Source organism: Panthera tigris, chromosome D2, assembly GCF_018350195.1.
Source record: "Panthera tigris isolate Pti1 chromosome D2, P.tigris_Pti1_mat1.1, whole genome shotgun sequence".
Classification (NCBI taxonomy): Eukaryota; Metazoa; Chordata; class Mammalia; order Carnivora; family Felidae; genus Panthera; species Panthera tigris.
Genome location: NC_056670.1, coordinates 49348874 through 49364681, shown reverse-complemented (window position 1 = coordinate 49364681; position 15808 = coordinate 49348874). Strand labels below are relative to the sequence as shown.

Sequence of the window (15808 nt, the reverse complement as noted above, 5' to 3'; positions counted from 1 at the left end):
TTCATTTTGAGAGAGACAGCGTGAACAGGAAAGGGACAGAAAGGGAGGAGAGGAAGAGTCCCAAGCAGACTCTGCGTGTGGTCAGTGCACAGAGCCAACGCAGGGCTCAAACTCACAAAACCATAAGACCGTGGCCTGAGCTGAAATCAAGAGTCAGAAGCTTAACTGACTGAGCCACCCAGGTGCCTATGTTTTCCAAAAGTTTTAAACTGTTCTTTTCCATGTATGATAGTGATCTATCTTGATTTCTTTATAAAGTGTGAGGTTTAGGTTAAAGGTTATGTTTTTTGCCTGTGGTGTATATTCCTCCAGCATTTTTCTTTCATTTATTTGCTTTTGCACCTTTGTAAAAAAATTAGTTGAGCATCTTTGGGTTTATTTCTGGGTTCCATTGATTCATGTGCAGTCCTTCCACCCATACCACCCATATCTTGGTTACTGTGATTATGTAGTAAACATTAATAGTGGGTAGAATGATTCCTCTCACTTTATTCTTTTTCAAGATTGGTTTATCCTTGGGCCTGTGACTTTGTGTATAAATTTTATAATCTTGTCTGTGTCTACAGAAAACCTGCTGGGATTTTGATAGGAATTGCATTAAACCTATAGATTAACTGGGGAGAATCTTTACTATTTTGAGTATTCTAATCCAGGAGCATGGTATGTCTCTCCATTTATTTGTCTTTAATTTCCTTCATAAGTATTTTGTAATTTTCAGCATCCTGATAATGAATATATTTTGATAAGTTTATACTTTAGTATTTCGTTTTGATTGATTTTTGTGTGTTTATCTTATTTTGCTGAACTCACTTATTAGTTGTGAGAGGATTTTTGTTGTAGATTGCTTGGGATTTTCTACATAGACAATTGTGTTACCTACAAATAGGGACAGTATCATTTGTTTCTTTTCAACCTGTGTGCCGTTTATTTTTATTTATTAATAATCATTTTGTTTATTTATTTATCATAGTAAGTGTACTCTTTAATCCCTCTCCCCCTAGTTACCTCACCTCTGGTAACTTATCTGTTTGTTCTCTATCACTAAGAGTCTGTTTCTTGGTTTGTCTCTCTTTTTTCCTTTGCTTGTTTGTTTTGTTTCTTAAATTCCACATATGAGTGAAATCATATTTATCTTCCTCTGACTTACTTTGTTTAGTTTTGTACTCTCTAGATCCATCTATGTTGTTGCAGATGGCAAGATTTCATTCTTTTGACGGCTGAATATTCCATTGTGTGTGTGTGTGTGTATGTGTGTGTGTGTGTGTGTGTGTGTGTGTGTGTGTATATATATATATATCTTCTTTATCCATTTATCTGTCAGTGGACACTTGGGCTGCTATATAATTTGGCTATTGTAGATAACGCTGCAATAAACATGGGGTGCGTGTACCTTTTGAATTAGTGTTTCTATATTTTTTGGGTAAATACCAGCAGTGCAATTATAATTATATGTATATTAAATATATTTATATTTATTTTTAATTTTTTTATATGTAATGACTAGGATTAGTGCTAAGAGGAAATTCTGCCTTTTTCCCAATGGTTTTCACTGTTATGTATGATGTTAGTTTGTTTTTTCTCTAGATGCTCTTTATGTGTTCCATTTCTCTCTATTCCTGGTATACTGGGAGGTGGTTTTTCTTTTTTTTTTTTAATTATGAATGGGTAGTAAATTTTTTCAAATGCCTTTCAGTGTCAGTTGATATGATCATATGAATTTTATTCATATATGAATTTTTTTTCATGTATGAATTTTGATACAGTAAATTACATTGATTAATTTTTTAATTTTTTAAGATTATTTGCTTATTTTGAGAGGGAGAAAGAGAATCCCAAGCAGGCTGTACACTACCAGCACGGAGCCTGACTCAGGGCTCGAACTCACAAACTGGGATCATTACCAGAGCTAAAACCAAAAGTTGGACACTTAACTGACTGAGCCACCAGGTGCCCCAGTTTTTGAATTTTGAACCAGCTTTGCATACTGGAATAAATCCCACTTGGTCATGATATATAATTCTTTTTTTTTTTTTTTAAGGTTTATTTATTTATATTTATTTTTGAGAGAGAGAGAGAAAGGCACAAGCAGGGGAAGGGCAGAGAAAGAGGGAGATGCAGAATTCGAATCAGGCTTCAGGCTCTGAGTCCACATCAAGCCCGACATGGGGCTCGAACCCACAAACCATGAGATCATGACATGAACTGAAGTCAGACGCCTAACTAAGCCACCCAGGCACCCCAATATATAATTCTTTGTATATGTTTTTGAACTTTATTTGATAGTATTTTTTTTTTTTTTTTAACGTTTATTTTTGGGACAGAGAGAGACAGAGCATGAACGGGGGAGGGGCAGAGAGAGAGGGAGACACAGAATCGGAAGCAGGCTCCAGGCTCTGAGCCATCAGCCCAGAGCCTGACACGGGGCTCGAACTCACGGACCGCGAGATCATGACCTGAGCCCAAGTCAGACGCTTAACCAACTGAGCCACCCAGGCGCCCGTATTTGATAGTATTTTGTGAAGGGATTTTGCATCTGAGTTTATGAAATACTGGTCTATAGTGTTGTTGGTTTTTTGTTTTTGGGGTTTTTTTTTTTTTTTTTTTTTGGTACCATCTTCATTTAGTTTGGGTATTGGAATAATACTGGCTTCATAAAATGAGCTGCAAAGTATTCCCAATTTTCTGTTTCCTGGGAGAGATTGTATAGAATTAGAATGTAATTTTTTAAATATTTGGTATAATCTCTAGTGAAAAGGTCAGGGCCTGGAGATTTCTTTCTCGGCAGTTATAATGACAAATTTTATTTCATTAATAGTTATAGGATACTTTAAATAATTTAGTTTATTCCATCTTGTCCAAATTTTGCTATCTGGTTTTCAAGGAATTTCGAAGGCTTTGGGGAAGTGGAAGTTTCATTAAGTGCCTTCTCCAAGAAGCTAGCTTGGGTATTATGGGTGGGTAGTAATCCTAGTGTTCATCCAATAACCTTTCAATAGCTGCAGAATCTGTTGTGATAATCCCATTTTGTTCTGTTTTTTTTGTTTGTTTTAAGTTTGTTTATTTATTTTGAGAGAGCAAGAGAGCACGAGCAGGGGAGGGGCAGTGAGAGAGAGAGACAGAGAATCCCAAGCAGGCTCTGCATTGCCAGTGTGGAGCCCGACATGGGGCTTGAACTCACAAACTGTGAGATCATGACCTGAGCCGAAATTGCCAGTTGGATGTTTAGCTGACTGACTGAGCCACCCACATGCCCCCCATTTCATTCTTGATACTGGTGATTTGTGTCCTCCTTTTTCTTTGTCAGTAAGGTTTATTAATTTTGTTGATTTTTTTAAAAAATTATCAGCTTTTGGTTTCATATCTGTGTTCCAGTTTTTAATTTTGTTGGTTTCTGCTCATATCTTTATTATTTCTGTTCTTTGCTTGTGTTAGGTTATTTTGTACTTTTCAGTCTGCTTAGATTATTGGTGTAAGACCTTTTCTCATTTCTGCTGTGAGCATTTAGTGCTGTAAATTACTCTCTCAGCATTGCTTACTTGTTTTGCCCAAATTTTCTTATGTTGTATTTTCATTTTCATGAATTTCCTTTGAGACTTCTCTTTGACTCGTGCATTATTTAGTGTGTTATTTAACTACAAAATGTTTAGAAATTTTCTTGTCTTTCTGTTACTGATTTTCAATTTAATTACATTATATTATAAGAACATCTCCTTACGATTTCAAATCTTTTACATTTGTTTAGATTCACTTTATTACCCAGACTGTGCCCTGTGTTGGTAGATGTTCTGTGGGTACTTTAAAAATTGTTGGGTATAGTGTTCTATATATGTCAGATTCTGTTAGGTTGGTTGTATTAAGTTTTCTATATCTTCGGTGATTTTTTAAAAAAGGTTTATTTTTGAGAGAGAGAGGGGGAGAGAGAGTGAGTGTGGGAAGACCAGAGAGAGGGGAAGACCAGAGAGAGAGGAAGACAGGATCTGAAGTGGGCTCTGCACTGACAGCAGAGAGCCCGATGTGGGGCTCGAAGTCTCAAATCACGAGATCATGACCTGAGCCAAAGTCAGACACTTAACTGACTGAGCCACCCAGGTGCTCCATCTTTGGTGATTTTCTGACTAGTTTTATCAGTTGCTGAGAGGAGGATGTTGAAGTTTCCAAGTATAATTCTGGACTTACCTATCTCTTGCAGCTCTATCAATTTTTGCTTTTTATATTTGAGGTTCTGTTTGATGCACACACATTTAGGATTATTATGTCTTTCTGGTAGATTGATCCTTTTATTGCTATGTATTATGGTCACCTCCTATTTACCCCATTGGTGAGGGAGAGATTCCCGCTCTAGGGTTATGGAGAAGGCCAAACACACAGCACCTGACAGTGGACAGATGTGATTGACAACAGTTTATCAGTCACATATGCTCACAGTCTGAGGGAAGAGAACACTGCATGCCACACAGGGATTGAACAACCAGGGGGCTTTGGGAGGCAGGCTTTGCACCTAAATAGCATAGGATGACGATTGGTTCCCTTGAGATGATGTAATTAATGTGTTTGAATAAATTCGTGGGCTGGCAGAGAGGTGAAGTGAAATGTATTAGGTTGAGGAGTAGGTAGGGTGCAGGTGGTCCAACTGAAAAAGAACTAACAGGGTGGGGAGCCTTTCTTGTAGGGCAGGAACATGGCTGGCAGGCCTGCTCACAACTAAGTCTTTGAGACCCTGTGAGGCTCAAAGATGTCAAGGCAGCACATGAAATTTTAGGTCTTACAGTTCAGTTAAGTCCTTCTTTGGCCCTGATCCTCTTCTTTGCTCCGAAGTTTATTTTATGACATATTAATATAACCATTCTTGCTTTTTTTAAAAGATGAGTTGCATGGTATATCTTTCTCCATTATTTTCAGCTTACTTGGGTCATTAAATCTGAAAGGAATTTCTTGTAAATAGCATATATAATAGTTTTATGTGTTTCTGTCCTCTCTGTATTTGTCTGTATTTTGATTGGTACATTATGCCATTTACATTTAAGGTACTTACTGATATGTAATTGCTTAAGTCTGATATTTTTTTTCTTGAGAGAGAGAGAGCATGAGAGTCTGGGAGAGGGGCAGAGGGAAAGAGAGAATTTCAAGCAGGCTCCACAGTGAGTGTGGAGCCTCTATATAGGGCTGGATCCCACAACCCTGGGATCATGGCCTGAGCCAAAATCAAGAGTCGGACGTTCAACTGACTATACCACCCAGGTGCCCTGATTTTGTTGTTTGTTTACTCTGGCTTTAGTTTTTCTATTTTTTTCTGTTTTTCTTCTGTTTTCATTTTCTTCCCTCTATCTTGATATGTTTTCAGTGTTTTTGAGAGTATCTTTTTGTATAGTTTTTGTAGTGGTTGCTCATTGTAATATAGTAGCCTACTAGTGCCAACATTTTACCATTTTGGGTAATATATGGAAACCTTTTTTCCATTTAGGTCCCTTTATCTTTCCTACATTTAAATATTATTGGCTTGAATATTAATGTTATAATTTTTTTTCAATCATTGAATATGATTTTAAAAACTCATAAGAAGGCTAGTTTGTTGTATGTATCTTTATTTCTGTTGTTTTTTCTTTTTTTCCTGATGGTCCCAGATTTATCCTTTTATAATTTCCTTACTGTTTAAGAACTTTCTTCAGCCATTTTTCAAGGGAGGTCTGCTAGTGACAAATTCCTGTAGTTCTCCATCTGAGAATGTCTTTTCCCCCTTATTTCAGAAGGGGGGTTTCACTGGATGTAGAATTCATAGCAAAGCATTCTTTTCTTCAGCACATAAAAAATATTGTACCACTTCCTCTGGCCTTCATGATTTCAGAGGAGAAAAGCACTGTCACTTTGATGGTGTGCCTCTACAGGTAATCTGTCATTTCTTTCTAGCTGCTCTCGAGATTTTATCTTTGCTTTCAGTTTTCAGAAGTTTGGTATAGATGTCATTGGATTTACTCTGTTTGAAATTTTCTCAGCTTCTTGAATCTGTAAGTTTATGTCTTTTACCAAATTTGAGAAGCTTCAATCAGTATTTCTTTCAACCCCAGTATCCTTGTGAGATCTCCTAAGTGGTGGATCTTTTGTTTCTGTCCGACAGGTCCGTGAGGCTCTATTCATTTGTTTTTTGGTTATTTCCCTCTATGTTGTTCAGACTAGGTGAATTCTGTTGATCTAGCCTCAGGTTCTCTGGTTCTGTCCTCTGTCATCTCCACTCTTACTGTTGATCCCATCTAGCAAGCTTTTAAATTTCTTTCATTGCATTTTTCAGTTCTATAATTTTTTTGGTTCTTCAGTTTCTTTGCTGAGATTTTCAGTTTTTGGGTTGTTGCCATAAGATTTGTAGTTGCTTGATGAAGCATTTTTGTAATGGCTTCTGTAAGATTTTAGATAGTTTCAACATCTGATTCATTTTAGTGTTGGTGTCAGTTGTCTTTTCACATTATACTTATAATTTTCCCAGTTTTGGGTATGACAAAGTGATTTTCTATTGTGTCCTGCACATTTAGGTTATTACGTTAGGAGACACTTGGTCCTGTGTAATTTTTTTATTTTGGCAGGCAGTCATCCTGTTTGGGTTTAGTGTGCAGGTCCTGGTGTACTTTGTGGATGGCGGTTCTAATGACAATTCAATTTTAGAGCCTTTGTGGTGCTATTTTGATCTGCTTAGTTTATCTTATGCCATTGGCCTCTCTGCAGGTGCTGTTTGAGAGGACAGAGGAGCTTCCTCAGTCTGGGCCCCCTGGTTTGGCTAGGTAGGGGAAGGTTGTCTTGGCTTGTGGGGCAAGTTTGCTTGCTGTAGGAGGATCTTTGCTGGTCCTGCCTGGGCACACGTTGTTTTTAGATGAGGGAGGAGAGTCTCAGGCCTGGCAGAATGTCCCTTTGCCAATAGCCCTTGGCCACCTAGTATATCTTGGTGTGGAGGAAAGGAGATTCAAGCTCTTCAAGGAAGGTGAACACTTCTCATCACTTATTGTCAGTGGGGCTCTCAAAGCACTTCTTTGCCAGTGCTGCCTCGTTTGTCCAGTGTTGCTGAGATCCAAATTTGTCTGGGGTAGGAAATGAGTCTATCTGGTCTACCTTCGGTTGCTAGCTTGGAGGTTGGGAAACAGTGGCTCTAAGTTGCCTTTCTGTGGGTGTAGTGAGCTACTGGTCATTACGTCATTCCTCTGGTCCTGGGGACCCTCGCCAGCTCTCTGTTTCTTTCTACCTTTCAGAGTACTTTGGTTTTCCTTAGGCTCCTGTGTTATTTCTGGAGTTGGTTATACTTAGTTGGGAGGAACAGAAGAAAATGTCTATACTATCTTTTCCAGACCAAAAATCCTTGGTGGTGTTTTGTTTTGTTTGCATTTTAATTCCAGTATGGTTAACATACAGTGTTATATTAGTTTCGGGTGTACAATGTAGTGATTCAACAATTCTGTATATTATTCAGTGCTCACCATGGTAAGTATGCACTTAATCTCCTTCACCCTTTTCACTTACCTCCCACTCACCTCCCCTCTGGTAACCATCTATTTGTTCTCTCTAGTTAAAAGTCTGGCTTTTGGTTTGTCTCTTTTTCCCCCTTTATTCATTTGTTTTGTTTCCTAAATTTCACACATGAGTGAAATCATATGGTATTTGCCTTTCTCTGACTTGTTTCACTTAGCATTGTGCTCTCTAGATTCATTCATGTTGTTACATATGGCAATATTTCATTCTTTTTGATGGCTGAATAATATTCCATTGTATATTTATACCACATCTTCTTTATATACATCTATTGATAGGCACTTGGGCTGCTTCCATAACTTGGCTGTTGTAAATAATGCTACAATAAACAAAGGGATGCATATTCCTTTTGAATTAGTATTTTCATATTCTTTGGGTAAATACCCAGTAGTATGGTTACTGGATCATATGGTAGTTCTATTTTAAATTTTTTGAGGAACCTCCATGGTGTCTTTCTAGCTTGCATTCCCACCAACAGTGCAAGAGGTTCCTTTTTTTACACATCCTCACCAACACTTGTTTCTTGTGTTGTTGATTTTAGCCATTCTGACAGGTGTAGGGTGATATTGTGGTTTTTGATTTGCATTTCCCTGATGATAAGTGATATTGAGCATCATTTCATGTGTCTTTTGGCCATCTGTTTGTCTTCTTTGTAGAAATGTCTATTCATATCTTCTGCCCACGTTTAATTGGATTATTTGTTTTCTTGGGTGTTGAGTTGTATAAGTTCTTTATATATTTTGGATACTAACCCTTTATTGGCTATGTCATTTGCAAATATCTTCTCCCATTCCATAAGTGGTCTTTTTCTTGGTGGTGGTTTTTATTATAACTGGTGAAGGGAGAATTGACAGCTTCCTGATATTGAGTCATCTTTTTCAAATATATGGTAATCTATATTTGTTTAGTAGATAACATTAATAACACCTACTTAGTTAGGTCATGTTGAAGAATGTAGTTAAGACATGTAAAACACTTAGAGTAGTGCCTGGTATATACAGCACTTGAAAGTGTTAGCTAATGTTATTCCATGTGTTCCTTGGTAGCATATTAACGCTTTTTTAAATTTTTAAAATAAAGTTCCAGCACATTTCTCTTTAGGCTCATTACTAAGTATTTTATCCTTTTTGTGTTTTTATTACAAATGGAATCTTCTCATTTATTGTATCTTCCTTGGCTCTTTGGTTCTTTGGCTCTTTTTTATATGAAAAAAATTTTTTTTAAATTTTTTTTTTAACGTTTATTTTTGAGACAGAGAGAGACAAAGCATGAACGGGGGAGGGTCAGAGAGAGAGAGGGAGACACAGAATCTGAAACAGGCTCCAGGCTCTGAGCCGTCAGCACAGAGCCCGACGCGGGGCTCGAACTCACGGACCGCGAGATCATGACCTGGGCCGAAGTCGGCCGCTTAACTGACTGAGCCACCCAGGCGCCCCTATATGAAAATGTTTTATCTAAATACTGCTTCCTGAAGGAGTTTCAGTATCTTTTTCTTTTAAGGATAGGACCCAGAGCTAAACTTAGAGTTCCGAAAACAAAAGGATGAATGAATTAATGAGCTTTTCATGTGGTTTGGCACTGTTTTAGCTACCAGTCTTACTCTAAAGGCTGTATTTTATGTAATCTGAGACTTTTCCTAGATATGTCACTCATTGTGCTGTGTTGATCTTACTTTCAGACTCTTTTTCCCATGTGGGATTTATTAATCAAACCATGTTTTTTTCATGTCACTTTTGGGTTACTGTTGGTCTTGGGGACTCACCTGCAGGGTAATCCATGCATCTCTGTGTGCGTCTCTGCTACAGTGTTTATCACGTGTGTTAGAAAGATCGCTCTTGGTTGAAGTAAAGTAAGGAAATGCGGGTGTCCATTTGCTTCATCTAAACAGGTGATGAAAGTGGTGCCTGGGTGGCTCAGTCGGTTAAGTGTCCGACTTCAGCTCAGTTCATGATCTCACAGTTCGTGAGTTTGAGCCCCGCATCAGGCTCTGTGCTGACAGCTTGGAGCCTGGAGCCTGCTTCAGATTCTGTGTCTCTGTCTCTCTCTGGTCCTTCCCTACTCAAGCTCTGTCTCTCTGTCTCTCTGTCAAAAATAAACATTAAAAAAAAAAATTAAACAGGTAATGAAATACTGATAATTTAACAAGAAAAAGAAGGCTATGTATGTATAGGATTCTCCTGGGGTGTGTAGCAATAAGAAGGCTAAAAATGAGGTTTGGGCTTCAGAGTGCACAGTGCATGTGGTAATGCTAGAGTGTCACATGCTGGCCCTATTCACAGAGGATTTATTTGGATGTTCTTTTCCCAGAAGAGCTCTATGGTGACTTTGAAGACCTGGAAACAGGGGATGTACACAAGGGAAAACCAGGCCCAGATACTCAGGTATGACTTTGCCGTGGCTGGCTGTGAATTATGGTCCTTGATCTGTGGTCATTATGTTTTGAGAGAGGCCCATATTAAGAAATGCACATCTTGGGGCGCCTGGGTGGCTCAGTCGGTTAAGTGTCCGACTTCAGCTCAGGTCACGATCTCGTGGTCCGTGAGTTCGAGCCCCGCATCGGGCTCTGGGCTGATGGCTCAGAGCCTGGAGCCTGCTTCCGATTCTGGGTCTCCCTCTCTCTCTGCCCCTCCCCCGTTCATGCTCTGTCTCTCTCTGTCTCAAAAATAAATAAACGTTAAAAAAAATTATCATTAAAAAGAAATGCACATCTTACTATCTGTGTAGATTACAGAGTGGATGGATTCTTTCCTAAAATATGGAGGTTGTGAATAGATCAAAGTTGTTAGTTATTCTTGATCTTTTGGGTGACACCTACTGCCTCTTGTTATCATTATAATTCTTCAGTCATAGAAGTTTATCTCCCAAGTCACTGTCTCTCTCTCTACCGTTCCTTTTGCCATCATTCTCTTCTTCTTAAATTTAAGTACCATTTAAAATAATTAAATCCCTATTCTCCCCAATATTTCTTTAGAACAATTTCTGGGGAGCATCTGGGTGGGAATACTTGTTATTTTTATTTATATTTGGCATTCCAGCCAGATTAAGGAGTGACAGTTTATTGTGCTGCAGATGCCTAAATGCCTCTTGTAGCAGTACATGTTTTTTAGAGCCAAAGTCTGTGTTTTGTTTTGTTTTCATGATGATCACAACCAAGATTTTTGCAGCTCGGATAGAACTTTAAAAATCTGGGGCGCCTGAAGGGCTCAGTTGGTTAAACATCTGACTCTTGATTTCAGCCAAGGTCATGGTTCGTGCTGGCTATGTGCTGACTGTGGAGCCTGCTTGGGACCCACTCTCTCCCTCTGTCTCTGCCTCTCCTGCTTGTTCTCTCTCTCTCTCTCTCTCTCTCTCTCTCTCTCTCTCTCAAAAGAAATAAACATAAAAAAAAAGAACTTTAAAAATCTGCTTTAATGTTTAAAGAAAAGATCTCCACAAACTTTTACAACTGTTTCTCTTATGGAAATTTAAGATTGAAGATGTAGAAGAAGTTAAGGAAGAAATTGACCCCAATGCAGAGGAAAGTGCCAAGAAAAAGCATTTGGATAAAAAGAGAAAATTGAAGGAGATGTTTGATGCAGAATATGATGAAGGAGAAAGCACATATTTTGATGATCTTAAAGGAGAAATGCATAAACAAGCACAGGTAAGAAAACTTGGTTCTTATCAGCTTCATTTCAAGGCTATAGTACAGTATTGTGAATATGTAATTTTGTTTAGGTCTCTACTCCCTGACCTGCTTCTGTGCCTCCTGTTTGGACTCTTAGGTCAAGCTGCAGATGAGTGTTTATTCATGTGATCATCTGATAGTTTCTTCAGTCAGAAATGGACCAGAAAGATACCAGTGTCTATTTTGTACCAAGCATTGAGGTAGCAAAAATGGTTAAGATAGGCTGCAACTGTTGAGGATCTCACAGTGTAGTGATTTATTTATTTAAATACAAGCATTGCTGTAGCATTCTGATTACTGGTCCCTGGAACCATAATTAAATAATTTGAATGGGCAGGTGATTCTTGCACATACCAGTCTTATGCATGTACCAATGCTCTCCAGGGAAGCTTTTCTAAATACTCACCTTGGGCAGAGTTCACAGGATATTTCAAGTGTCAGGTCAGATATGGAGATAAAGGGAGCATGTAGAATGCTGAAAAGGAGATAATCTGGCCCTCCTACCTGCTATGCTAAACAGACTGAGCTGATGAACTCACTCTGAAGGACACGCAAAGATGTGTGTGCAGGTGATGGCGAGTGTTTGAATTGCGCTTTGACAAGGGTGGGGGGTACCAAGAATGCCTTTAAGCTAGAATATACCCTAATACATCTTATACAGGTTAAATAATGTGATTTGTAAAAATGTGGTCAGCAGGCTTTGCCCAACCTAGGCCTTCATCTATTCAAGTACCTCCTGGTTAGCCATTAATGTGTAGGTTCCAAGTCTGTACTGACCTTTGATAGAAGTAACTAAGACATGTAAAGCTAGTTCTGAAGTCTTTGCTTCAATTCATTTATTACTTAAAATCACCTAGAATCTTGTAGGCCATTGTAAAGGACTTTGAATTTTTTATGCTGAGTGAAATGGGGATCAATGGGGGTTTTGAACAGAGGAGAGATATGTGTGACCTGCTTACCTTTGAAAGCATTGCTGTGGCAAGAGTTCAGTAAGATTAAGGTGACTCACACTGTGGGGTGGGGTGGTGTGTGGCATGGAGGAAAAAGAGAGTCAAATTCTGGGTATACTTTTGAAAGGTGGATTAAAGGTAGATTGAGTGTGGGGTGTGTGAGAGGAAACAAGGATGACTTACTGGAAGTCGAGTTGTCAGTAAGATAGGAAAGCCTCTAGTTGGTGCAGGTTTGTCCAGGAAGGTGAAGTTTAGAGCTGTTTGGTTTGAGATCTGTCCCAGACAAGTGGAGCATCAAGTAGTCGGTGAGGAGCTCTGGAAAGAGGTTGGGGCCAGGGACTCAGATGTACAGCCCTCAGCATCTAGATGCTACTTAAAGCCATAAAATGGATGGGATGACCTGAGGAGTGAGCATGGAGACAGGAGAGAGGACGGGGACTGACAGTGGCTGCTCCATTGTAAGAGGCCAGCTGGAGAGGAGGAAGCAGCAGTGGGATTGAGCAGCGCTCAGGAGATAGAAGACATCTAAGAGAACATGAGGTATGCTGGAAACCACTGTGGAAAGAGGGATACATTATCTTAAATCCTGCTGATGTGTTAACTGTGATGAAGACAGGATTGACAACTGGGTTGGGAATGTGGAGGCCTTACATGATTTTGGTAAGCATTGTTATGGAGTGTGGATTAAAGACCAGTTTGGGGAGGATTCAAAAGAATGGGAGCAGAGGCTGGAGGCCATGACTATAAAAAAATTCTGGGCCATTTTACTTCAGAGAGAAGCAGAGAAATGGGGCAATAGTTGGAGAAAGAGTCAAAAGAAGGTGTTAAGACCGGAGAAATAACAGGCAAGACCTGTTAGAATAAAAGTGAATGATAGCTAGTATTGCAAGTGAAGTTTGGCATTGAATAGAGGCACGGATAAATAAGCTATAATGGCTGCCCAGTAGAACTTTCTGTGATAATGGAAATGTATATCTGTGCTGTCTTGCATTGTAGCCACGAGCCACGTGTTGATACTGATCACTTGCAACGTGACTATTGTGACCGGGGGACTGAATTTAAAATTTTTAATTTTAATTAATTGCAGTAATATAATAAGTTATAGATATAATGATAACAAGCTATAATAAAAGGCTGAATGGGGGCGTAAACCCTGGTAGAGGAGTTGACTGTGGAAGTTCTTTTAGACTACTTAGATCCTGAGTGAATTAAGAAACAGCAGCTGAGAGTGAGAATGAGGGAGGAGATACTGGATATTCAAAGAAAGGAAAAGTGTGAAACAATTGTTTGCAGAGTAAGAAAAGAAAGAAGTTAAGAGTGTTCGCTGACCAGCATGAAGGGCTGCTTTCAGAGTTGTTTGCGTTTGCTGTGCTTGGAGTAGCAAAGAAGAAAACAAACCGTAAAGATAAGAGTGCATGTTATTTTTAATAAGGATAAAGTGTAAATGATTCTGTCCATGTTCCTCTATTGAGAAATTGCTTGTCTTAAAAATGTTAACCTTACATTTATTAAGATAACAGCTATGTGTTTTTTTTATTGTTTTTCCCCCCCTTATATATAGCTTAATCGAGCAGAATTTGAAGATCAAGATGATGAAGCTAGAGTTCAATATGAGGGTTTTCGACCTGGGATGTATGTTCGAATTGAGATAGAAAATGTCCCCTGTGAATTTGTGCTTAACTTCGACCCCCATTACCCAATGATTTTGGGTGGTTTGGGCAATAGCGAAGGCAATGTCGGATATGTACAGGTAGGTACCCTTTGCTGCATGCTTGACAATTGGGGTTCTTTGGATGTACTTCCACCAATAATCTTATTGAAATTGAAATCTCTTCTCCCCTCAGATGCGTCTGAAGAAACATCGTTGGTATAAGAAAATCCTCAAGTCCCGAGATCCAATCATTTTCTCTGTGGGGTGGAGGAGGTTTCAGACCATTCCACTCTATTACATCGAAGACCACAATGGGAGACAGAGGCTTCTAAAGTACACTCCACAGCACATGCATTGTGGAGCAACTATTTGGGGTAATACGCTACTAGAATAACTTGCTTGTAGATTGATTTAAACCGTTTACTTGTTATCATTATAGTTTTGCTTTTCTCCATTAAATCTCAATTCATAAGATTTTTCTTTCTCTTGTTTTTGGATTGGAGTACATATTTAAAATAGAATCCAAAATTTGTGATTCACTGTATTTCTTTTTTTTTTTTTTTTTTTTCTATTTTCTTTAAGGTCCTATTACTCCACAGGGAACTGGGTTCTTGGCAGTACAGTCTGTTAGTGGCATAATGGTAAATATCTTGAATGTTTTATTTTCCAGATTATGTTTGAGGAATATATCTTAAATATGGAATATGTACATGAAACTTTAAGTTGCAAGTGACATGTTTTTAGTATTTATAGTAAGCTTCTCTTTGCTTTTAGTTTTCCTGTGTCTTTTTAAGTAAGGTGTGGGAATGGAGAAGGGAGAGGTAGAAGAATTATTATGGTACTGATAACATTTTATATTTGTATGCGTTTTTTGGACTTATTTTTCTAAAAATATTTAAGTGGTGCTCACCATGTACTAAGCATTGTACTCGGCTCTAGGGATATACCGGATACCAGGTAGACATAAGACTACCCCTTGGTACTGCTTGTTTAGCAGAGTATGTTCACACAGTCTTCGTTTGATCAATCAGAGCAGGTTTTATCGGCCCAGTTTGACATAAAAATTGAACAATGAGCAGATGGAATCTGCCCTGGGGGTCTAAAATTTAATTTCTTAAACATTGTAACCAGATTTTCATATTGCTTTCCATTCTGAATCAGTCATTGTTGTGAAATTACGTGATTATGAAATCACCCTCTGGAGAATATTCAAGACATCATCATTAGTTTGGCTTATTACATGTATTATAGTTTCACATTGTTTTTTCTAAAATAATTGCTTTGCATGTTCACATATTCTTTCTTGTTCTTAGTTGATTGTAAGTGAAATGCACTATGGTAATTTATTGCATCATAGAATTGTAGTTTTTCTCCTTGATGTTACCCCTGTATTCAAATTTTGGGGGTTCTTCCCAGCCTGATTTCCGGATAGCTGCCACAGGAGTTGTCCTTGATCTGGATAAATCCATAAAAATTGTGAAGAAATTAAAGCTAACTGGTTTTCCATATAAAATTTTCAAGAATACATCATTCATTAAGGTCCGTATGTCTGTATATTCACGTTTATGAATGTATATTTTGTGAAAGAAGGAATGAAATACTTCTAAAATACAGTCTGATGCATTCAAAAGAGTATTGAAATCTTTTATACACTTGGTCTTTGATATTGGTTTACTTCTTTATATTGGTTTCTGTGTTACTTAAGTATGCTCAGAAAAGTTTAAGATCAAGTTAACAGAGATATTTACTAATTGAGGCTATTCCTTATTCCATGTGAGACTGTGACAGAGCTAATAGTGAAAATATATAATCTCATTCACTGGGTTTTGTTTCCTGTCCTTTTGTTTTGTGTTAAGAAAAGGGGAAGATCATAGGTTTGTTAAATAGCTCGGTAGAAAAATAGACCAAGTATTTTGTAAAATACTTGTTGGCCAGGGGTACAGAGAAATGGACGCTCTGTTCTGCAGTGTAATGTGGGAAGGTGGTTTGAGTGGCATTTATTGAAAATTTTATTAGTAGGGTGTTTCCATTAAA

General features: G+C 38.3%; 1 protein-coding gene across 5 annotated transcripts in view; it reads left to right on the top strand.

Moving 5' to 3' along the window:
* BMS1 (BMS1 ribosome biogenesis factor) overlaps window positions 1–15808 on the top strand; it is a 93950-nt gene that overhangs the window by 73470 nt on the left and 4672 nt on the right. For all 5 annotated transcript variants that reach the window (XM_042960222.1, XM_042960225.1, XM_007080070.3 and 2 more), the window contains 6 exons: window positions 9814–9887; window positions 10976–11149; window positions 13685–13873; window positions 13968–14148; window positions 14357–14415; window positions 15191–15313. In XM_042960222.1, the coding sequence (XP_042816156.1) occupies window positions 9814–9887; window positions 10976–11149; window positions 13685–13873; window positions 13968–14148; window positions 14357–14415; window positions 15191–15313 (800 nt within the window). The remainder of the gene's footprint in view (window positions 1–9813; window positions 9888–10975; window positions 11150–13684; window positions 13874–13967; window positions 14149–14356; window positions 14416–15190; window positions 15314–15808) is intronic.